This window comes from Trichechus manatus, unplaced genomic scaffold, assembly GCF_000243295.1.
Source record: "Trichechus manatus latirostris isolate Lorelei unplaced genomic scaffold, TriManLat1.0 scaffold00029, whole genome shotgun sequence".
Taxonomy (NCBI): domain Eukaryota; kingdom Metazoa; phylum Chordata; class Mammalia; order Sirenia; family Trichechidae; genus Trichechus; species Trichechus manatus.
The window spans coordinates 8665792-8691716 of NW_004443965.1; the positions used below are offsets into that span (position 1 = coordinate 8665792).

General features: G+C 36.6%; 1 protein-coding gene across 6 annotated transcripts in view; it reads left to right on the top strand.

Moving 5' to 3' along the window:
* The window catches only part of GFM2 (GTP dependent ribosome recycling factor mitochondrial 2), a 56761-nt gene that overhangs the window by 24695 nt on the left and 6141 nt on the right, over positions 1-25925 (top strand). For 5 of the 6 annotated variants that reach the window (XM_023729517.1, XM_004374496.3, XM_023729518.1 and 2 more), the window contains 12 exons: positions 431-519; positions 1296-1356; positions 1594-1773; positions 4777-4857; positions 6510-6658; positions 8131-8271; positions 8354-8453; positions 12938-13127; positions 17379-17455; positions 19183-19321; positions 22146-22325; positions 25668-25783. In XM_023729517.1, coding sequence (XP_023585285.1) covers positions 431-519; positions 1296-1356; positions 1594-1773; positions 4777-4857; positions 6510-6658; positions 8131-8271; positions 8354-8453; positions 12938-13127; positions 17379-17455; positions 19183-19321; positions 22146-22325; positions 25668-25783 — 1503 coding nt within the window. The remainder of the gene's footprint in view (positions 1-430; positions 520-1295; positions 1357-1593; positions 1774-4776; positions 4858-6509; positions 6659-8130; positions 8272-8353; positions 8454-12937; positions 13128-17378; positions 17456-19182; positions 19322-22145; positions 22326-25667; positions 25784-25925) is intronic. The other variant, XM_023729519.1, reaches the window with a different exon arrangement.

Below are 25925 nucleotides of genomic sequence, written 5' to 3' on the forward strand. Positions count from 1 at the left end.
TTAATGGACTTTGGACCTTTGTCAAATATTAGCTGCTCATAGGTGGATGAGCTTATATCTGGATTCTCAACTCTGTTCCATTGGTCTATGTATCTGTTGTAGCAGTACCAGGCTGTTTTGACTACTGTGGCAGTGTAATAAGTCCTAAAATCAGGTAGTGTAAGGCCTCCGACTTGGTTCTTCTTCTTGAGTAATGCTTTATTTATCTGGGGACTCTTCCCTTTCCATGTGAAGTTGGTGATTTGTTTCTCCATCTCATTAAAAAATGCTGGTGGAATTTGGATCGGGATTGCAGTGGCACGAATTCTATGTTGGAATTAACATGGGCCCAACTCCACATTATAATAGGTTCTTGGATCTATTAATTTCATGTCTAATAACATAGTTATTTTTGGCCAGTATATATATTTTTTCCTTATCTTTACTTTAGGCACAAACTCTCACAGTATGGAAGCAAGCTGATAAATACAATATCCCTCGAATCTGTTTTTTAAACAAGATGGACAAAACTGGAGCAAGGTATTTAGAGTTTATCAAATGAGAATACAGCTTGAGCTTCTAATGGAATATAACTTAAGTTTAGAAACAGCATATCTGCCATAGATAGTTAACCCCAGCATTAGCACAGATGTGAATAGCATAGCACACGTTATTAAGAATGCCTGACATGAAAGTGGAGTACCTGGGTGGTGAGAATGGTTAACGCCTTCAGCTGCTAACTAAAAGGTTGGAGGTTTGAGTCCACCCAGAGATACTTAGGAAGAAAGGCTTGGCAATCTACTCTTCCAAAACATCAGCCACTGAAAACCCTATTGAGTACAGCTCTACTCTGACACACATGGGATCATCATGAGTTGGAATCAACTTGATGACACCTGATTTTTAAGATAAAAGCATAGAAAAATTTATCAGTCAAGCTGGCTTTTGGAAGAAAGCTGGTAGCCTTGTGTGGTAGTAAATCTAGCTGTAGAAGAAAGGATCCTGGTCTTGTAACAAATCTTGAACTTGAATCCTATCTGCATTTATTAGCTGTGTGACCTTGATCAGTTCATTTAACCTTAACCTCAGTTCTGTGAAATGCAAAATAATAATAATACCTAATCTTGTGTGGCAGGATTTTGGTTGATAATCACTATTATCTGAAATTGACTTTAAAAATTTATTCAAGATATTGTCCTATAGAAAACTGTCAAATGGTGAACATTAGGGAGAATAAAAGGGGTTAAAATTTTACATTATTAAACCTGTTTTAAGGATCTTAACATTTTTTAATATAATTACTTTGCTTTCTGCAGTTTTAAGTATGCAGTTGAAAGCATCAGAGAGAAGTTGAAGGCAAAGCCTTTGCTTTTACAGGTAAATTGGTTGATTAATAGCAGCAGCTCTTTCTCTTTAATTTATTGTGACATAAATTTCTGAAACTATCTCACATCTTTTTGGAAAAACTTGGGATATAAATTAAAATAGCTATAGATTATTATAGTAATGATAATAAACATTTTTAGGGAAAGTGGTATAATTAGATAAGTTTATCAACTATGCAATTTTAATTGAGTGATCATTTAATAATGTTAATCTTACTCTGACTTATAGTTACCAATTGGTGAAGCCAAAACTTTCAAAGGATTGGTGGATGTAATAAGCAAAGAAAAACTACTTTGGAATCCCAGTTCAGATGATGGAAAAGACTTTGAGAGAAAACCCCTCTTGGAATTGATTGATCCTGAGTTGCTGAAGGAGACAACTGAAGCAAGAAATGCCTTAATTGAACAAGTAAAATAAATACTTTGAGTCTGAAATTGTTTAAAAGTATTCGTTGTTGTTGTTGTTAGATGCTGTCTAGTCGATTTTCAACTCATACTGACCCCATGTGACAGAGTAGAACTGCCCCATAGGGTTTTCTAGACTGTAATCTTCACTAGGTCTTATCCCACAAAGCCACTGAGTGGGTTCGAACCGCCAACCTTTGGATTAGCAGCTGAGCTGTAGCTCCTTTAAAAGTATTTAGAAACTTTAAAAAATATTTATTTTAAAATTTTATTATAAAATTATATATAAAGAATATGTGAAGTATAATGAATAATAAAATGAACACCAATGTATACCCTACCAAGATTAAGAAATAGAATATTAGCAATATCCTTAAGTTTCTATGTACCTCTTTCCTGTCTTTCCCCCTTCTGCTAATCATCTACCCCCTCATAACTGTGATCTTGATTTTACTGTCTGTCTTTCATTTGCGTTTCTTTATAGTTTACCACAAATGTATGTATTCCTAAAGAATTTAGTTTTACATGTTTCTGAACTTTACATAAATGGAATGATACTGTTTATATTTTATTGCATTGTTCAGCATTATGTTGGAGATTCATCCATGTTGGTATGTGTAGCTGTAGTTCATTTATTTTCAGTCTTGTATGTATAGTGCCCCAGCATATGATTATGCCACAGTTTATCATCTGTTCTTCTGTGAGTAGACTTTGAGGTTGTTTCCTCATTTGTTTTTTTTTTCTATTATAAACAATGTCACTGTGAACATCTTTGTGTGTATCTCCTGTGCACATATGCAAGAGTTTTTCAGAGTTAAACCTAAGAGTAGAATTTCTAGGTCAAAGGATATGTGTCTGTCTTTTACTTTACCAGATGTCAGATTATTTAGAAAATGTTAAAACCATAAATTTTATAGTTACTATATAGCTCTGGACCGCATCTACTCTCAAAATTTTAATAGGAAATAGTAAGATGGTTAGTATTTATGTTTATGTTATATTGTTGAGGAGCCCTGGTGGCGCAGTGGTTAAGCACTCTACTGTTAACTGAAAGGTCGATGGCTTCATGGGAGAAAAGACCTGGTGATCTGCTTCCATAAAGATTTACAGCCTAGAAAACCCCTGTGGGGCAGTTCTTCTCTGTCCTATAGGATCGCTATGAGTCGGTATTGACTCGACAGCAATGGGTTTTGGTATTACATTATTAATATATAGACCGATAAATAAAACATACCTTAAATAAACTCCCTGAATGTTATGGTAGAGAAAAATATTGAAATCTGAGACCTTTGGCTTTTTACTTCTAAAATTTAACTGGTCCAAATAAATTCTCTCAGCATTAATTTTTTTTTTATTCATCTTTTGTAAATAATTATTTTTGTAGTAATTGTTTTCATTGTAATATATAGTAACCATCAACTTTATCATTAACATAATAATAACATGTTGTTTTTATTACTGAATAACGGTTGAGAGCCTACTGTAGCAAGTTAAGTGCTTTACATATATTATTTTATCCTCATCACAACTGTATAATCCCCATTTGACAGGTGAAGAAACAGGCTTAGAATGCTTAAATAACTTTGTCTCTGATTGTACAGCTAATAAGTGGCAGGGTTGGAATCTGAACCCAGCTCTTGTTTTGCAATAGTGCTTTTCTAATTTGGGAGACATAAAAGAGTAAAAGTAGAAATGACATTTATTAATAATAATTGGGAGCCCTGGTAGTGCAGTGGTTAAGAGCTACAGCTGCTGACCAAAAGGTCAGCAGTTCAAATCCACCAGCCACTCCTTGGAAACCCTCTGAGTCAGTTCTACTCTGCTCTATAGGGTCGCTATGAGTTGGAATTAACTCGACGGCACACAACAATAGTAGTTATTGGATACATATTGTACGCTTATGACACGTTCTGAAAGCTTTATTTGAATTGGCTATGTAATCCTCACAACAACCCCATGCAGTAGGTACTTAACGTTATCTCCATAAGTCACCAAGGCAGAGAGAGGTGAAATAAATGGTGGAGCCATTTCCAGGCAGTCTACCTCCAGAAACTCTGCTTTTAACTATCACATATGCTGCCTCTCAGGCAGATGGTTAGGTTCATTTCTACAATGGTTAGATCTGTTAAAGAGTATTTCTCTCACCAAGTTTGATCGTTTTGTTCCCTTGCACTGTTACAAACTTCTGGAACTGACCATTATATTGTCAGCTGAATTCTTCTCCTATTTTATATAGGCGGATCCCTGGTGGCACAGTGGTTAAGAGCTTGGCTGCTAACCAAAAAGTCACCAGTTCAAATCCACTTGCTGCTCCTTGGCAACCCTATAGGGCACTTCTACCGTGTCCTGTAGGGTCGCCATGAGTCAGAATCGACTCAACGGCAACTCTTTACGTATACGTGTGTGTGTGTATATATATATATAGACAATTGATTATGAAAAGAACATGAACTAGATAAATGCGTTTTTATTATTGAAATAATGCCTTTCTCCCACTTAAATGTATCCCTTCAGTGCAGGATTATAGTAAGGTTAGTTTTTTTTTGTTTTTTTTTTTTAGTTTGATCATCTTTGGAAATCTGACAAACATTCAGAGTCTTAAAGGAATACCAGATGAAACCTTTTAGTAGACTAAAACCCCCAAATTTACCTAAAAAACAACAATTCATTGTATATATTATAATGGGCTATAGATTGTGCATTTTCTTTTATTTCTTTTGAGCACAGTGAGTGCTAAACTTACCACTTTATTGAGGTGCTTTATCAAGCTCTGACTTCCTATAAATTCAGGTAACTCATAATAGCATATATTCAATTTTCAGTCTCCTTTCTTCTAAAACTAAAAATCCTTTTCTTTATATCATCAGAAATTGTGAAGAGTTAGTGGGCCTGGATAAGGTAGATCACGTAGCTGTCTTGAAATATTTGGATAATGCGTATTTATAATATTTAGACTTAACAACTGTGAGAATAAATGCAGGTTATACAACTAAGCTTTTCTTTATAGGTTGCAGATTTGGATGATGAATTTGCTGACTTGGTTTTAGGAGAATTTAGTGAAAATTTTGATTTGTTACCAGCTGAAAAGGTAAATTTTATTTTTCAATTGCTTTGACCAAGTAATTGGATCTGGTTTGATTTGTCTTGGGTGTTTTGTTTTCTTTTAACTTTACATACCATTAGAAAATGCTGACTTAAAGAAAAATTACAAGAACATTAAGATGAAGACACTACTAATACATTTACCTAAACGGTGGCATAGATTTAATATTTTCATATATAGATGCTTTGTAAAATTAGATACTAAATCTTTTTTTATGTATATTGAATCAGGATCAGGTTATCGCTCATTCTGTACAGCCTTTTCTCTTCACTGTGATTATTTCTCTAAGGATTTTTGGGAAAATCATAGGTAGAAAATTTGTATTTAAATAATCTGGTTTTTTCAGGCTGATCATTTTTCTCAGAACCTTTTTTTTCTGAATTGGTTTGAATTTTTATTAGATACTCATTACAGTTCTGTTTTTTCATTTTCTTTTGAAATACATTAAACCAGAGAATAGGCAAGTAAAACACTGTTATCATTTGAATTATGAACGGTTTCAAGATACTTCTTTCTCTCTCTTTTTTTTTTGTTGCTGTTTTGCTATACTTGCTGTTTATTTTCCTTTATGAAATGTAAGAGCTGCCAAGTAGAGTGTTTCTAAGTGCTAATTTGTAAAACAAAGCTCAAGATAAGTCCAGCAAGTTAATTTAGTTATTATTCAAGAAAAGAATTAAAAGATCTGTAGATTATTTTTAAACCACTTGAAGTTAGCAGTGGAAAAAAGAAGTGAATGAAATGCCATCATTTTTGTAATTTCTTATTTAGCATTTGAGTGCTTAAATGTGATAGGTATTATATCTTATAGTCACATAACATGGTTTCTATTTTCAAAGAACTCACAATCTAAAGTGGAAATGATTCACTGCTTCTGTTATTGATAGCTCACAAGCGTACCCAAGCTTTTGTTTTTGAGGTCTTTTAAAAAATTTGCTACTTTGATTTCTCATTTTCCTTTGGATTGTTCTTTTTTGATGTGAATCTAATTCATTGGAAGAAATTGTAACTCAGACTTGTATCTTTTTATTTCTGATCACTTCCTCTATTAGACTATCGATGTTAAATCACAAGTATACTAATACACTTATTCAAGAAATATTTTTGAATACCTAATATATACTGACATTTTTAGGTTTGGGGGATTCAGTAATGTTTTCATGGGGCTACTGCAGTGCTCATATGGAATTTAATATCCTAATGGATGGGAAGACAGAAAATAAACTAATAAGTAAATATCTTATATGTCAGGTAGTGATTAGTGTTATAAGGAAAAATAAAGAAGTCTAAGGCGATAAAAAAAGAGCCCTGGTGGTACAGACAGTTAAGTACTGAGCTGCTAACCAAAAGGTTGGTAGTTTGAACCCACCCAGTGGCTCCACGAGAGAAAGACCTGGCAGTCTGCTTCCATAAATATTATAGCCTAGGAAATCCTATGAGGCAGTTATACTCTGTCACATGGGGTCACTGAGTTGAAAATTGATTCAGTGATACCCAACAACAATAAGGTGATAAAGAGTGATGGAAGTGTGCTCAGGAGTGCTATTTTGGGTGGGTGGTTAGGGAAGGCCTCTAATTCTGAAAGATTATGGCAGAGACCAGTGTACTACATGCAGAATGCTTATATCTCTGCTTTCTAGCTACAGACTGCAATACACAGAGTAACAGTGGCTCAGACAGCAGTGCCTGTGCTTTGTGGAAGTGCCCTGAAAAACAAAGGTATACAGCCCTTGTTAGATGCTATTACTATGTACTTGCCTTCACCTGAAGAGCGCAACTATGAATTTCTGTAAGTATGCAAGCACATAGGTTAAAATTGTGTAGCCTTGAAAAAAACAAGTAGGCCAGTAGACGATCTACTTCTATGAAGACTAGTTAAATCACCATTTTTGAATCATTAAAAATGGTGACGATTACCATTATAAATAACATAATATAGAGCTTTGACAATTTTTACTTGAAAGGGACATCTGACATCATCTGTTGTTACTTGCCATGTTTACAGATGCAGCTAAGAATGTATGACTTTTCACTGTAAAAGTTGACTCTACCATCTTAGTTTAAAAAGGAAGGAAGAAAAGAAGGAAGCTAGCTACTAGTATACAGGGGATGTTTGGTAAATATTCTGTAGATAATATTTATGTTCGTCTAGATTTGAAGATTTTTCATAAGCTCAAACTATTTTGTGGCTATAAAGAAAGGTTGTTATTTTACTCATCTTGTTACTAATGGTTTTGTACTTAGTACTAAGTTCTCTGTAATCTGAGTATTGTGCAAATTGGCAGAGAACAGTAGAATTTAATTCAGTTAAGTAGGACATTAATAACTTTGTTTCATTTCTCTACATTGAAGAGGCACCATGGTGAAGTAGTTATGAGTGTGGACTTTGTACAACCTGGGTTTAAGTCCCCACTCTTCCACTTACTAGCTGTGTGACTTTGGGCAAGTTGCTTAGCCTCTCATCTTTAAAATGCAAAGTGTAATAAGATATATCTCATAGGGTTGTTACAAGGATTAAATGAGTTAATATTTATAAAGCACATGGAACATTGCCTGGAATATAGTAAGTTTTATGTAAGTGTTTTGTTAAATAAAATTAAAAATGAGAGGGAATAGGAGCAAGGTTGGAGAAGTTCTATAGTAGAGGTGTCTAACCTACTTTGGGTCATAGACTCTTCGGAAGCTAATAAATAGAGCTTCTCCTCAGAAGGCTGCACATATGCACAAAACTTGGCAATTTCGGGAGGATTCAGACATTCTGAAATCTATCAAGGAATACCAATTTAAGGGCATGATTCTGTAAGAATGTTGGATGTATAAAGAGCTTTAAGTTTATAGTGTAGATTTATATGTTTATGCAGCTGGACATAGTGGGAGGAGAGAATGACAGTAATCGTTGGAAAGTACCTATTTGTTTACCCTGTACAGGTTTCTTAAGAAGTGGTGTGATGTTCCCAGGTATGTTTTTTGACGAGGGAAACTTGGTAGTGGAATTATTTGCAATTTGAGGTAATATTTGGAAGAGAATCCATTATTCATAGTTTTGAGGAACTAATGCTTAGATCTCCGTTAAAGATTTTGTTCAGTAGAGGAAAAGAGGTATACAGTAGTGACATTATTTAATGGGGTGGATAACTACTAGAAGATACAAGGGATCTTTGTAGGACGTCAAGGTTAAGTTTTTGCAGTGATTCTGATCTGTGTAGATGTATAGGAATTGTATTTTAAAGGCCTCTCTGGAATGTCTGTTTTGTTTTATAGGCAGTGGTATAAGAGTGACTTATGTGCACTGGCATTTAAAGTTCTTCACGACAAGCAACGAGGACCACTGGTTTTTATGCGCATTTACTCAGGCACAGTAAAACCCCAGTTAGCCATCCATAATATTAATGGAAACTGCACGTGAGTAGAAGCTTAAGTTATTTTCTAAAAATGCATTATTTCTTTAAAAATACTTTTACTAATATAAGTCATGGCTTTACAGGGAGAGAATAAGTCGTCTGCTTTTGCCATTTGCTGACCAACATGTAGAAATTCCTTCACTGACTGCTGGTAACATTGCTTTGACTGTTGGACTTAAACATGTAAGTGACTAAGAAATAAAAGTTTAAATGTATAATTGAAAAGTAAGTATTTTGTAATAGCAAAAGCTCATAAGCAGTCCAGATGCCCAAAAGGAATATTGATATATTTATCAACATGATTGAATCTCATAATATTTATATAAAGAAAGAAAAGCAAATTAGAGAAGAATATAAACAGTATTGATTATATTCATATAAAGTTTAAATCCAGGTAAAATAATACACTGTTCATGGATACACGTATATGTTTTCATGAAGATTATACAAGTCTGGGTAGTGTTTCATTCTGTTACACATAAGGTCACTGTGAGTTGGTGCTGACTCAATGGCATGTGTTTTAAGTTAATATAAAACATTGTTTCATTTAGGTTTTCTTCCTATTTTGGTCATTGCAGACAATTTAATCTAACCTTATAACTGATAAGGTAATAACAAAAGGTAATGTGCCTACAAAAATGGAAAAATATGCCATGCTCTTGGATAGGAGGACTCAACGTTGTGAAAATGTCAATTCCACCCAAAGCAGTCTACAAACATAACGCAGCCTGATCCGAATACCAACAGCATTCTTTAATGAGATGGAAAAACTAATCACCAGCTTTATGTGGAAAGGAAAGAGGCCCTGGATAAGCAAAGCATTATTGAAATAAAAGAAAAACAAAGTAGGAGGCCTCACACTACTGGATATCAGAACCTATAATACAGCCATGGTAGTCAGAACAGCCTGGTACTGGTACAATGACAGACATGTAGACCAGTGGAACAGAATCGAGAACCCAGATGTAAATCCACCTACCTATGGTCAACTGGTCTTTGACAAAGGACTAGAGTCCACTAAATGGGAAAAGACAGTCTGTTTAACAAATGGTGCTAGCAGAACTGGATGTCCATCTGCAAAAAAAGGAAACAGAATCCATACCTCACACCGGACACAAAAACTAACTCAAAATGGATCAAAGACCTAAATATAAAACCTAAAACAATAAAGATCATGGAAGAAAAAATAGGGATAATACTAGGGGCCCTAATACATGGCATAAATAGAATACAAACCATAACTAACAATGCACAGATATCAGAAGTAAACTAGGTAACTGGGAGCTTCTAAAAATTAAACACTTATAATGCTCATCAAAAGGCTTCACCAAAAGAGTAAAAAGAGAACCTACAGACGGGGAAAAAAATTTTGGCTAAGACATATCTGATAAAGGTCTAATCTCTAAAATCTACAAGATACTGCAATACGTCAACAAAAAGACAATCCGATTAAAAAATGGGCAAAGGATATGAACAGACTCGTACAATCACTTTGGAAAATGATTTGATGCTTCCTTAAAAAGTTAGAAATAGAAATACCATATGATCCAGCAATCCCACTCCTAGGAATATATCCTAGAGAAATAGGAGCCATCACTTGAACAGACATATGCACACCCGTGTTCATTGTAGCATTATACACAATAATGGAAAGATAGAAACAACCTGAATGCCCATCAACAGATGAATGGATAAATTATGGTACATACACACAATGGAATACTATGGAACAATAAAGAGCAATGATGAATCTGAGAAACATCTCACAACATGGATGAATCGGGAGGGCATTATGCTGAGTGTAATAAGTCAATCATAAAAGGACAAATATTGTATGAGACAACTATTACAAAAACTCAAGGAAAGGTTTACATACAGAAAAAAAAAAACCTTTAATGGTTCCCAGGGAGGGGAGGGAAAATCACTAACTAGATAGTAGATAAGTGTTAACTGGTGAAGGGAAAGACAACACACGATACAGGGGAAGTCTGTACAGCTTGACCAAGGCAAAGTCATAGAAGCTTCCTAGACACATGCAAACACCTTGAGGGACCGAGTTACTGGGGCTAGGGGCTGGGGACCATGGTCTCTGGAGACGCCTAGGTCAGTTGGCATAACATAGTTCATAAAGAAAATGTTCTACATCCTACTTTGGTGAGTAGTATCTGGGGTCTTGAAAGCTTCCAAGCAGCCATCTAAAATACATCTATTCGTCCCATCCTGTCTGGAACAAAGGAGAATGAAGAAAACTAAAGACAAGGAAAATACTAGTCCGGAGGACTAATGGACCACGTGACCTACAGCGTCCACTGGCCTGAGCCCAGAAGAACTAGTGCCTGGCTACCACCACTAACTGCTGTGGCAGGGATCATAATAGAGGGCCCTGGACAGAGCAGGAGAAAAACGTAGAACAAAATTCAAATTAACAACAACAACAAAAAATAGACCAGGCTTACTGGTCTGAGAGATGGGAGGAACCCCCCAAACTGTGGCCTCTAGATATCCTGCTATCTCTGAACTGAAGCCACTTCTGAAGTCTGCCATTCAGCCAAAGGTTAGACAGGCCTATAAAACAAATAATAACACACTTGAGGAAGGCACTTCTTAGTTCAATCAAGTATATGAAACCAAATGGGCAGCACCTGCCCAAAAGCAAAAGATGAGAAGGGAGGAAGGGACAGGAAAACTGGACGAATGGACGTGGGGAACCCGGGCTGCAAAGGGGGAGAGTGCTGATACATAGTGGGGAGTGCAATCAATGTCACAAAACAACTTGTGTATAAATTTTTGAATGAAAACCAAATTTGAACTGTAAACTTTCACCTAAAGCACAATAAAACTTAATAATTTGCCAATGAAGGCTTCGTGAGGGAAGATTTTTGTCTGTTTTGTTCACCACTCTATCCATTGTCCCTAGATCAATATATTTTACATAGTAGATACTCTGTAGACATTTGTAGAATGAATGGATACAAATATTTGATGCTTTATTTGTTTTTAGTGGGTTAAATTGAATATATTTCACTTACAAATGGATTAATTCACATACAGTTTTCTCATTAAACATTGGTATATGTGGCATTTAGGGTAAACATTGTTACTTTTAACACTTTTAATTCTTCATGACTAATTGCAAGTTTGAACATCCTGTATTAGAAAATTCTCACAGCCAGGATATTGGGCTTCTAGCATTGAAGAGTCTTGTTTATCTTCCCAGAGGCTGGGGTCTGTACACGCATTTGAAGGTGCTACACAGATGTGTTCAGACTGTTGCTTCTCTATGGCTGTCTTTACAGAGAGTGAAATGGACAGAGAAGTTTATGATATAAAACTTTAAAAGTGAAATTCTAGTTTTAAAAAGTAACTGGTGTCTACAAACAAGCTTGTAGACACCAGGTATTGTAGAACGAGGCGTCAGGATTGGAGTAAGACTCATTAACAACCTTCAATATACAGATGACACAACCTTGCTTGCAGAAAGTGAAGAGGACTTGAAGTACTTACTGATGAAAATCAAAGACTAAGCCTTCAGTGTGTATTAACCTCAGCATAAAACAAATATCCTCACAACTGAACAAATAAGCCACATTGTGATAAATGGAGAAAAGATTGAAGTTGTCAAGTATTTCATTTTACTTGGATCTACAATCAACGCCCATGGAAGCAGCAGTCAATAAAGCAAATGACATATTTCGTTAGGCACATCTGCTGCAAAAGACCTCTTTAAAGTGTTTGAAAAGCAAAGTTGCAACTTTGAGGACTAAGGTGTGTCTGACCCACGCCGTGGTATTTTCAGTCGCCTTATAAGCATGTGAAAGCTGGACATTGAATAAGGAAGACCAAAGAATTGATGCATTTGAATTATGATGTTGGTGAAGAATATTGAATAAACCACAGACTGCCAGAAGAATGAACAAATCTATCTTAGAAGTACAGCCAGAATGCTTCTTAGAAGTGAGGATGGCAAGACTTTGTCTCAGGTACTTTAGACATGTTATCAGGAGGGACCTAGACATGTTATCAGGAGGGACCAGTCCCTGGAGAAGGACATCATGCTTTGTAGAGTATCAGCAAAAAAGAGGAAGACTCTCAATGAGATGGATTGACACAGTGGCTGCAACAATGGACTCAAACATAGCAATGATTGTGAGGATGGCGCAGGACCGGACAATGTTTCGTTTTGTTATATACGAGTCTGAACTGGCTCAACAGCACCTGACAACAACAAAAGCAAGCAAGCTACCAATTTTGCATAGTGAGGGTATTTGATTAATTGCATATTTTAGTTAATAGAGGATTTTCTATAAAATAGTAGTAAAAAAATTCTTTCTGGTAGAAAAATAGATTTCTAGCTAACCCGTCTTTACTTGATTGGAAATTTAGGGAAGGGTATTTGTTTTACTAAATAAATTTTGACTGTGTGTGTGTGTATTATAGGGTTTGTTCTTTAGAATTTATCACAGCATTATTTTGGATAGCATTCATACTTCAGGAGTTAAATTAGCTTTACCTATAAAGTCATAATGAACTTTATGGATTTGTCTGTCTTTTAAGTTCTGATGAAAGAATAGTGCCACGTTAAATTTCCTGTTATTTTATGATTCTTGATGGAAGCTGAATGCTTACCGACAACCTGTTTTGTTCCAAGCCATCTTGTTTGCTTTCAGACTGCCACTGGGGACACCATTGTCTCATCCAAGTCCTCCGCATTAGCTGCAGCTCATCGAGCCAAAAGAGAGGGAGAAAAGAAGCACGGAAAAAATAACGAAGCAGAGAGACTTCTGTTGGCTGGGGTAGAGATCCCAGAGCCTGTTTTCTTCTGTACCATAGAACCCCCTTCAGTGGCTAAGCAGCCAGGTACACATAGTATTGGTCTGTCAGTTAATTAGTGCCCTGATAGTTTATTTAACATAGTTATAATATTCCCACAAAAGATTTCCAATATAATTGAGTTAAATTTTATCTGATTTTATTGGTAAGCATTTTTTGTGGTTGGTCTAGCTTTTTTTTTTTTTAAGATATTTTGATTTTTATAAACTCCTTCCATTTGTTTCTTTTATTGTATCTTGATCATTTTTCTTACATAATCTCCCTCCTTACTTTTGTTCTTCTGATGCTATCTGTGGGATTCTAAGTAATTGCTCCCAGGACTACTCTTCTATTATAGTAGATTGGACAGTAACTGATTCGTAACCAATTCAGTCCCTTACCATCATTTATAAAAAATACAACTCCTCCTTTTTTTCTAGCTCAACTTCTAGAACTCAGTGAAGATGTTTATATACTAAGGCTACTAACATTTGGCCTTTTGAGTATTACATGCTTTATTCTTTAACATATTAGCTTAAAATTCTTCAGTGGCTGCTTATTACTAATAGGGCAAAACTAAACTCCATGGTGTGGTTTATAAAGTCCTTGATTCCATCTCTATCATTTACAATTAGATTTTGTAACATATAACAGAAAACTCCCAAATAACAGTTGCTTTAATAAGACAAAAGTTTATTTATTTCTCATGTAAAAGAAGCCTTGAGTTGGTAACCCAGGGGCTAAGTAGGTGGCTCAACAATGTCTTCAGGCACCCAGGCTCCTATCTTTCTGTCCTACAGAACTTCTATCCTCAGTCATCCCGTGATGGCTGCTGGAGCCTTGGGATTCCTGAGAGCAGAAAGAAGTTGAGGGGGTGAGGGGAGGAGATGTGCCCCTTCTATTTTAAGAAGACTTCTTTTAAGTCCCACATCATAATTTTGCTTACATATCATTGGCCAAGACTTAGACATATGGCTATCCAATTACAAGGGAGTCTGGTAAATGCAGTCTTTCAGCTAGATTGCAGCAAAAGAGAATGATAGGCTGCTAGCAGTCTCTACCGTACCAGCCTTCTTGCCTGGCCTCATCTCTTGAAACTTTTTCCTCCTTCCTTCTGAACCCTCCTCTTTCACCCAAACAAAAACACCTGGCACTTCCATGATAAAGTAGTCCTGATTGCCTGAATATGCCATGCTCTTTTTGCATTGTTGTTTCTTTCCACATGTTCTCTCTACATTATAATGCTGTCCCCTGAACTTGTCTGCCTGGAAAATGGCTACTCTTCCTTTTGGTTTTCAGCTCAAGCGTCACCATTATATAATCTCTCTGCTTACTCTTCACTGAATTTATATATTAGACTGTTTATGGACAAGCCTTCTAGTTCTAGTGGTGGGGTTAGGAACCATTTTTTTCCTCTTGAAAATAAGTGGGACTCACAGAGTACTGTAAAAACACAAGCAGTCTTTATTGCCTCCCATGTCTTCCTGAAGACCCAGTGGGAAAGAAAGAGGAAGATCCCTAGCCAAGTATGGGTTGCAGTTACCAATCCAGGTGGGGTTCGCTGATTGCTAGCATAAAAGAAGATCTGAGTACAGATGTAAGACAGCCCCTAAGTACTGAAAGAAATTGAATCTTGTCCAGTTGGCAAAGAACATTTAAGTTAAAATGGGTATTGCAGCAGTTTTTCTGTTGGCTTAAAATGCCCTGAGGCCAGCTGGGTATAGTCCTGACTCTGATGGAGAAGGACCAGGTAACATGACTCTGGCTGCCCAATTACATCAAAGTTGACCAAGCTAGTAAAATATAATCAGGTTATGTTACTGTTCCACTTAAAGTCTGCCAGTGGCTTCCTAGTGTAAATCAAGAGTAGCCAGGTACTTGAGGGCAGGCAGGGACTGCCCAAACAAAGCAGCCTGTGAGTTCTTTTAAATATATTTGAAAGTCATTTTGTATTTCAAGCATAGTATGGGCACCTAAATTCAAATTGTGGTATTGCAATTATGTTGTACCATCCAGTTTTAGATCCAAGGCCTCAAGGCTTTACTTTAGGGGAAATAAGGGTTTCCAAGGAGTGGCTGGTGTATTTGAACTGCTAGCCTTTTGGTTAGCAGCCAAACACTATACCACCAGGGCTCAAGAAAGTCTCATTAATGGGAATTAGCATGGTGCGCCTAGATCTCAGAGAAGAGAGGACTTCGCAGGGATCCCGTACTTAGTCTTTCAAGCAGATCTATGTGTTCCTTTTCCTGTGCTTCCGTTGTACTTGCCCTATGCTTCTATTACAGTGCTTGACACCCTGTGTTATAATGCTGTAAATGTTTCCACCCCAGCAAACTCCCTGAGGAGTCCCTGGGTGGTGTAAATGGTTAACTCACTCAGCTGCTAACCAAAAGGTTGGAGGTTTGAATCTACCCAGAGGCACCTTGAAAGAGAGACCTGGCGGTCTACTTTCAAAAAATCAGCGATTGAAAACTCTGTGGAGCACAGTTCTGCTGTGACGCATGGGGTCTCCATGAGTTGGAGTTGACTCAACAGCAAGTGGTAAACTCCCTGAAGGCTAGATTCTTTATAAATATTTTTCAATGAATTATTTTACAATAACATTTAGTACTGTCTTTTTATTGAAAAAGCCATAATATCTGTAGGTGCTTAAAAATAAGATATCTAAAACAGTGCTTTTTAACTTTTAATATGCACATACATCTCTTGGGGATTTTGTTAAAATGCAGATTCTGATTCAGTACGTCTGGGACCTAAGATTTTGCATTTCTGACAGGCTCCAGGTGATGTCAAAGCTGCTAGGTTTTAAACCACACTTAGCATATGAAAGCCAGGTTTTGAACAACACTATCCAGTAGAAATATAATGCGGTTCACATTTGTAAGTTTAAATTTTCTTATAGCCACATTAAAAAAAGTTAAAATCAACAGGTGAAATTAATTTTAATGATATATTTTATTTAACCTAACATAACAAAAATAGCATTTCAATGTGTGTTGTTTGTTAGTTGCTACTAAGTCAGTTCTGACTCATGGTGACTCCATGTGTGCAGAGTAGAACTGCTCCATAGGGTTTCCAAGGCTGTGACCTTTAAGAAGCAGATCACCAGGCTCGTTTTCTGAGGCACTTCTGAGTGGGTTTGAACCCCCAACCTTTTGGCTAGTACTCAAGCACTTATCATTTGTGCCACCTGAGAACTCCTTTCAACCTTCAATCAATATAAAAAGTTATTAATGAGATATTTTACAGTTATTTTTTTCATATTAAGTCTTTGCAGCCTGGTATATATTTTATCTTATAGCACATCTCAATTCAAACTTGGAATAATTACAGATTACTAGTTACTAGGCTAGTGGCTGTCATATTGGAGAGCACAGGTCTAGGAGGCCTGGTTTATATACCTAAGAACGCTTAGAGTGTGTGACTGATGAGGTTAGCTCATTACTCCATTGCTTACCTTTTTCTGGAGCTCTACTTTATGTCTGTAGAACTTCTAACGTCTTACTTTTATAAAGAGGGAGGGTATACTTAATAGTTAATTGATTGTATTAAAGTATTACTTTAGATGACATATGTAATGCAAATAATGTATTCTTATTTTCTCTGTGGCTGTGATCTTAGCCTTCTTTTGCCAGTTTCTCATTATTGCCTGCGTTTCTGAAGGCGTTTTCCTGTTGTGTTAGCTCCTAGAGTGATCTTTGCAAAACATCATCACATCATGTCACTGTGCTGCTAAACCCTTCCAGTGGCTTCCCAGTATGACTTTTAACTCCTCACCCTGGCCTACAAGAGCTTACAGGATATAATCCCTGCCACACATCTCCCTTCTCATCACATGCCAATCTTCCCCATGCCTGCCAGTTTCCAGCCACATTGGCCTTCTTGCTGTTTTTCCAATAGCAAGCTGTTCCTTGCACAGCTGTTCCCTGGGTCTAGAGTGCTGTTTCTTCAGGATTTTGCTTACAGGTTCCTTCTTAATTGTTTGGTCCTTACCTAAATCATTCTGGAGAGGCCTTCCAAGGCTACCCAATCTCAAGTAACCTCTTGTCACTATCACGTCACCTTGCTTTATTCTCTACAAAGCATTTATAGCTATTTGAATTTTCTTTTTCAAAATTTGTTTTTTGCCACTACACTGTAAGCTCATGAGAACAGTGGATTTGTCTGTCTTAGTCTCTGTATTCCCAGCACTTAGAAAGGACATGGAATGTAGAAGTCACTCAGATATTCATTGAATAAATGAATGATTTATTAAGCTATCTAAAATATAAAACATAAAGATAATTATTTATCCCATAGAATTGGATCATGCACTGAAGTGCCTTCAGCGTGAAGATCCCAGCTTGAAAGTGAAGCTAGATCCTGACTCCGGACAAGTAGGCTTATTATCCCTTAATCTCAGAAGCCTTTCCGTAAAGCATTTGTGTGTGGTGTGTGTGCATGTATCGAAAACATTGATTGATCTATCCTACCGAGAGAAAAAGCTTTCTTTTTTGGTTCTCTCATAATATATGCTTCCAGTTATGTTGACTGTCAAGTTAAATAAATTATCCTTAATTCTTTAATATAATTGTCCCTCACTTATATAAACTACTCCCCAGATTTTTAATCTTTCAGAAGACAGCCTTTAATGAAAAATTGAAATAAGGTTCAACCCAGAGACAAAGCCTTAAGCCGTTCATGCAAAGACTTACAGAAGACACATAGTAGAAGGAGGAAGGGAGGGTACTTTTAGTGGCAGCCTCACATAAAATGGGTGGGAAGTGATAGATTACAGCCTAACAGCATGGGAGAAGATAGAGATCTAAAGTAGGTGCATAGCACAGTAGAAGGATGAAATGTTCTTGATTATCAATAAAAGATCAAATTGTGTTCCACGTTTGTCTTTTATGAAGACAGGGTAAGGTTTATATACTATCTCAAGAAGAGTGTCTTTAAAAAATTATAATTTTGTCTTTAAAAGAGAGAAACTAGTTTAGTTAATCTGGAAAGTATATAATACTGTATTTTCCTAAAATGCCAGACAAATGAGGTAGTAATTTAGTCTAATTGATCCTAAAGGCTACAGCAACAATAATTAAAAGAAACTTTTTACTTTAAAAAACTTTTCTTTAAAAAATGGCCATGCATTTTTTAAAATGTAAACAACACACAAGTATATAAACAAAGTCCTCCTTTTCATATATATATTAAAAATTACATCTTAAAATCAACTCCATATTTTTAAATAGATTTTATTCCTCTTTTTTTTAATTTTAATTTTTTATTGTACTTTAGATGAAGTTTACAGAACAAACTGGTTTCTCATTAAACAGTACACACACTGTTTTATGACATTGGTTAACAACCCCACAACATGTTAACACACTCCTTTCTCGACCTTGGGTTCCCTATTACCAGCTTTCCTATCCACTTCTGCCTTCTAGTATTTGTCCCTGGGCTGTTGTTCCCCTTCAGTCTCGTTAACAATGGGCCCATCTAATCTTTGGCTGAAGGGTGAACCTCAGGAATGACTTCATTACTGAGCTAAAAAGGTTTCCGGGGGCCATACTCTCAGGGTTTCTCCAGTGTCTGTCAGGCCAGTAAGTCTGGTCTTTTTTTGTGAGTTAGAATTTTGTTGTACATTTTTCTCCAGCCCTGTCCAGGACCCTCTATTGTGATCCCTGTCAGAGCAGTCAGTGGTGGTAGCCGGGCACCATCTAGTTGTACTGGTAAAGCCCTCCTTTCTGTTCATTCATCCCATTTTACACAGATAACTACTGTAAAAACTTGGTAAATAGCCTTCCAGACTTTTTTTTCAAATATGTATGTCATTCTATTTGTATTATTATATAACTTATTTTTTTCTCACCCAAATAATTTGCTTTTTAAGCTTTTTATTGAAGTGTAGCAGTCCTATACCAAATGATTCACTTTTAATTGATTTACTATTCTAATCAGAAAAGTAAAAAACAGTATTGAGATGTAAGAGAAGAAAATTACAGGAGACTCAGTTTAATTAATGTAAAATAAATATGTATTAACATCATACTTTTATATAGTGTTTTGTGATAAATGTAATTTTTCTTTGATTTTTGTTTTATTTTCTTCCTCTTTTAACCAGACTGTCTTATGTGGTATGGGAGAGTTACACATTGAGATTATTCATGATCGAATCAAGAGGGAATATGGACTTGAAACCTATCTAGGTCCTCTCCAGGTGGCATACCGAGAGACCATCCTAAACACGGTTCGTGCCACAGGTAAAAAGAAAAAAATACCGTTTAGGATTTGAGCATGCTCCCTCAATCATGGTCTGTCTCACATATGTTTTCTGGATCTGTTAGTTTAGTTGCTTCATGCAGGGTTTAGTCACTAGTGTCTTCCATCAGAGTAGACAGTATTTTTATTTGTTTTTGCTTGTTAGAATTTTTTGTTTTAAACACAGAAAGCCCTATAACATTACCACCATAGTATCTACTGGATGGGCTGTTTATCCCACAGATGTATGTTTCAATGGTCATGAGATAGAAAAAACCGCTGGAGTAGATGACTCATCCGAATTTCACTACCAGAATGAGCAGAGGAATTTGAAGTCGATGTATTATTTTTACTCTATAGTGAGTGGAAAATAGGTTCCACTGTTTAATAAATATGGTAATCCTATGCTAATGGTATTTTTGAGAACATGCAGTTTTTATATTTCTGTTCCAAAGTTTAAGAATTTATGATTTTTCTGTGTATGATAGTTTCAGTTTGGTTCCCTTAAGCAAAAGAATATGACAACAGTTATTGCTCCTCACCCCCAAGGAGAAAACATGGACAGGTTTGTGAAATTATGTAGGGAAAAGATGTTTAGGATAACCAGATACTTTTATGCACCTCAGTAATTTGTGAAAAGGCCAGGTGGTTATGTTTCACTGAAACTTGAAAAATTAAACAAGAAAAATAAAGGAGCAAATGACACAGATCTTCTGTTTCTGGACTATATAGCTGGAAAAGCTAAAAAAAATTAACATCTTTTAAATTAGTGTGTGAGCTGATTAGAACATAATAGAAATTCCCAGAGGTTAAAAAGAAGAGGGAACAGGAATCCAGGAAGAGGAGTGAGCACTGAATCCAGTAGCTGTTCTGTAGGATTCTGCCAGTCATCTCTAACCTAGCACTTGAGGGCCACATCCTTATGGAAAGCATTAGCTAAGAAAAAGCTTCTCCACAAAAGGAGAGAGCAAGGAGACTTGTCTGCTGACTGGTTCCGAGGACAAAATTTCTTTGCTGAGAATTTGTAACTATAACCATCTGATCTGAGTTTTCAGCCTAAATTCATATAACCAGTATGACCTAAAAAATTCCAAGTATAAAGTGCTCATGAATTGTTAGTGTCCCAAGGAACCTGGAAAAAACACAGGGACTCTTTAAAGAAATATGTCTTCAACCCAGGCCTCAAAGAAATCCCCACAGATAAAGGAATACGAACTCACAGTTTAAAAAAAAGAAGTGTTATGTATGTGTGTGTCTATATCTATCTATCTGTATATGAAACCGTGAGTAAAAAGCACAATGAGCAAAAGTCAGTAGAAACAACAAACATCAGATTCAGACCAGCAGAGGCTTCAGATAACTTGGATTATCAGATACAGAATATAAAATAGGTCTGTTTACTATTTTTGAAGAAATGAAAGAGGGGATAGAGAGTATTAGTAAGGAACAGGAGATTATAAAAAATAACCAAGGAATGGTTGCTATGTGAGAAAGAAAAGAAATCCTCCAAAAATGATGGAGGCATGTCATAAGGACAGAGGAGCCAGCCTAAAGAGGCTCTTCTAGCCAAATCTAGAGCAATTTGAACAGCAAAATAATGAAATACAATAATGAATTATAGACTATTAAGAAAAAAATAGGAATTTATGAACAATTAATGGGAGAAGGGAAGGTTCTCACTTACAGTGCAATACCAAGTGCTGTCACATGTGGGGGCAGGAGACTGGAGTTTGAAAATAATCACTTTGCACCCATCATGGATGCTAAATACAGGATAAATCGTTGAGCAGGATTTTTGCATGGTTTTCGAAGTGTCTCCCCACAGATAGCTTACTTGTTGCAAGGGGGAATAAAAAGTAACTAGACACTGCAGAAATCAGACCACATCTTGACTTGTCAATGAGCCATCACCAGTGAGGGGCAGGCACACATCATGTGCATCTAGATGTGGTACTCTGAGAAGAACCATAACCTCACTTATGTGATATTCCAGTTGGAAATATATAACGAGTCTAATCATGAAACATCAGACAAACCAAACTGAGAGGCGTTCAGTTAAAAGAGGGTAGAGTGGTAAGGCGGCTTTATTTTTCAAACATATTAATGCCATAAAAGACAGAGAATTGCTCTGGAAATGTTCCAGGTTAAAGAAGTCTAAAGAGATGTGTCAGCTAAATGCAATGTCTTACCCTAGGTGGGATCTTGTACTGGGAGCAGGAGAGGGAAGAGAGGGAGGAGTGCTATGAAGAGATTATTGGAATGATTGATAGAATTGGAATGTGAATGGTAGATTAGCTAAAAGAATTTATGTATTAGTGTTAAATTTACAGAATGTGATAACTTTATTATGGTTATCGAAGAACATCCTTATGAATACGTACCGTATGATTTCATTTATGTTAAGTTCTAGACTGGCAAGACTAATCTGTGGTGAAAGAAATCAGAACTTTCTTGTGTAATGGAAATATAACATTTTTACATAAGATATAAAAAGTTTGTTATTAAAAGGATTTCAGTTACATAAGATATTTCAAAAAGTTTAAAAGTGTCTGCATATTGTATATCTTGTGTGATCATCTGCCTCGACACATCTTAACACTATAGCACTATTAACAGGTGATTTTTAACACTAATAAACACAGAAGTTCTTGGTAGAACTTCTTTTTACTCTTTTTATACCATTTTTAGTGTCATTGTTAATATTTTCTCCTGCTGTATCTTCTATGAGACCTTGAGCTTACCGATAATAATTCTGCCAGTTGTGGTACCTTGACACCTTTCCAGAACAAATCTCTGAGGTACTTTATTCAATTTGCTTGATTACAGATACCTTAGATAGAACTTTAGGAGACAAACGGCATCTTGTGACTATAGAACTGGAAGCAAGTCCAACTGAAACATCATCTGTTATGCCAGTTATTGAGAATGCTGAAAATGTTAGTGAAGATCGTTTGAAGGTCTTCCAAGAAGCCATTGAAAATGGAATTCACAGTGCATGCCTCCAAGGTGAGGTACTCAAATAAGATTACTAAGCATTAGTATCACACTTGACTGTTTACTCATTCCTTAAATTATGGATTATTTCAGTCTACACCTACTCCTCACTTGTTGACTATCTCATTATCCAACATTTTGCATTTATGACAATAGTTTAAAAAATCTACCATCCAACTATTTTGCACATCAGTGACGTACGTCTGACTGTAATGAACACCAAGGTGGGAGGCAAGAGTAACATTGGCTGTGATGGTTAAGGTTATGTGTCAACTTGGCTGGGCCATGATTCTCAGTGGATTGGCAGTTGTGTAATGAGGTAGTCATCCTCCATTTTGGATCTGATGTAGTCATCTTCCTTTTTTTTTCCTCCATACAAAATGGTAGGATTATAATTTTTTTTAAATTGTACTTTAGATGAAGATTTACAGGGCAAATTAGTTTTCTCATTAAACAATACACCTAATGTTTTGTGACATTGGTTGCCAACCCCATGACATATCAACGTTCCCCCCCCCCCAACCTTGGGTTCCGCATTACCAGCTTTCCTGTCCCCTCCTGCCTTCTCGTCCCTGTCCCTGGGCTGGTGTGCCCATTTAGTCTTGTTTTGTTTTATGGGTCTGTCTAATCTTTGGCTGAAGGGTGAACCTCAGGAGTGAATTCAGTACTGAATTAAAAGGATGTCCATGGGCCATACTTTTCGGGTTTCTCCAGTCTCTGTCAGACCGGTAAGTCTGGTCTTTCTTTATGTTAGAATTTTGTTATCTCCAGCTCTGTCTGGGACCCTCTGTTGTGATCCCTGTCAGAGAAGTTGGTGGTGGTAGCGGGACACCGTCTAGTTGTGCTAGGCTCAGTCTGGTGGAGGCCGTGGTAGTTGTAGTCCATTAGTCCTTTGGACTAATCTTTTCCTTGTGTCTTTGGTTTTCTTCATTCTCCCTTGCCCCAGATGCGGTGGGACCAGTGGAGTATCTTAGATGGCCATTTGCAAACTATTAAGACCCCAGATGCTACTCACCAAAGTATGCTGTAGAACATTTTCTTTAAAACCTATGTTATGTCATTTGAGCTAGATGTCGCCCGAGACTACAGTCCCCAGCCCTCAGCCCAGTAATTCAGTCCCTTAGGGAGTTTAGACGTATCTGTGAAGCTTCCGTGACCTTGCCTTGGTCAGGGTGTTCTGACTTCCCCAGAATTTTGTACTGCCTTACCCTTGACCAACGTTAACACTTGTCTATTGTCTAGTTAGTGTTTTTCCCTCCCCCTCCTCCCCTCCCTAGTAACCATCAAAGATTGTATTTTTCTGTGTGTAAACCTTTTCACGAGTTCTTATAATAGTGGTCTCATACAGTATTTGTCCTTTCGTGATTGAGTTTTTACACTCAGCATAATGCCCTCCAGATTCATCCATGTTGTGAGATGTTTCGCAGATTCATCATTGTTCTTTAGTGTTGCATAGTATTCCATTGTGTGTATGTACCATAATTTGTTTATCCATTCATCTGTTGATGGACATTTAGGTTGATTCCATCTTTTTGTTATTGTGAATAATGCTGCAGTGAACATGGGTGTGCATATGTCTATTCCTGTGATGGATGTATTCCTCGGAGTGGGATTGCTGGATCATATGCTATTTCTATTTCTAGCTTTTTAAGGAAGCACCGTATTGTTTTCCAAAATGGTTGTACCATTTTATATTCCTACCAGCAGTGCATAAATGTTCCAGGCTCCCTGCAGCATCTCCAACATTTGTTATTTTCTGTCTTTTTTTTTTTTGATTCATGCCAGTATGTCAGAGTGAGATGATATCTCATTGTGGTTTTGATTTGCCTTTCTCTAATGGCTAATGATCTCGAGCATTTTCTCATGTGTCTGTTAGCTGCTTGAATGTCTTCTTTGGTGAAGTGTCTGTTCACATCCTTTGCCCATTTTTTAATTTGATTATTTGTCTTTTTGTTGTAGAGGTGTTGGATTTTCCTATAGATTTTAGAGATTAGACCTTTGTCAGATTTGTCATAGCAAAAATTTTTTCCCAGTCTGTAGGTTCTCTTTTTACTCTTTTGGTGAAATCTTTTGATGAGCATAAATACTTAATTTTTAGAAGATCCCAGTTATCTAGCTTATTTTCTGGTGTTTGTGTATTGTTACTTATGGTTTGTATGCTGTGTATTAGGGCCTCTAGTGTTGACTCTGTTTTTTCTTCTTGATCTTTATGGTTTATTGGTTTTAAATTTATGTCTTTGATCTATTTTGAATTAGTTTTTGTGTATAGTGTGAGGTGTGGGTCCTGCTTCCTTTTTTTTATAGATGGACATCCAGTTTTGCTAGCACCATTTGTTAAAAAAACTGTTTTTTCCCTATTTAATGGACTTTGGGCCTTTGTCGAAGATCAGGTGACTGTAGGTGGTTGGATTTACATCTGAGTTCTCAATTCTGTTCCATTGGTCAGTGTGTCTGACGTTGTACCAGTACCAGGCTGTTTTGACTACTGTAGCTGTGTAGTAGGTTCTGAGATCAGGTAGTGTGAGTCCTCCTAGTTTTATTCTTTTTCTTCAGTAGTGGTTTACTTATTTGAGGCCTCTTTCCTTTCCATGTAAAGTTAATGATTAGTTTTTCCATGTTGTTAAAGAACGCTCTTGGTATTTGGATTGGGATTGCATTGTATTTTTAGATTGCTTTGGGTAGAATTGACATTTTCACAATGTTGAGTCTACCTGTCCATGAGCATGATATGTTTTTCCGTTTATATAGATCTCGTTTGGTGTCTTGCAGTAGTGTTTTGTAGTTTTCTTTGTATACGTCTTTTACATCCCTGGTTAGATTTATTCCTGAATATTTTATTTTTTAGGGGCTGTTATAAATGGTGTTCCTTTCCTGATATCCTTTTCGTAGTTCCCTTTATTGGTGCGTAGGAATCCAACTGATTTTTATATGTTTGTCTTGTGTCCTGCTACTCTGCTGAATCTTTCTATTAATTTAGATGCCCTTTATTTCTTTTTCTTGCCTTATCGCTGTAGCTAGACTGCCAGCACAATGTTAAATATGAGTGGTGATAAAGGCATCCTTGTCTTGTTCCTGTTCTAAGGGGGAATGTTTTCAGCCTCTCTCTGTTAAGAATGATGTTGGCTGTTGGTTTTGTATAGATGCCCTTTATTATGTTGAGGAGTCATTGTCCATTTTTGCATAATGCTGATTTTTGCATAACGACCTGGTCTTTGGAACCTAACCAGGTCGATAAGTGAGGAGTGGGTGTATTTTCTAATAATGCTTTCTCCTTACCTCTTTACTGTCACTTCTCAGTTACTCCTCACTGCACACTGAAATCCTAATACAATACCATTTCTCCCCCTTACCTAGGACCATTGCTTGGATCCCCAGTTCAAGATGTAGCAATTACTTTACATTCACTGATAGTTCTACCTGGTACCTCCACAACTATGATTTCTGCCTGTGTCTCAAGATGCGTACAGAAGGTATAGAACTATCCTAACTCTTTTGACTCTACTGACTGAATACTACCACTGATTTCATAGACATCTTTACGTACAGGGCCTGACCTTGTATCTTGGCTCCTGAGCCTTATGATTAACAAGAGTCCTTACAACATGGAGAATC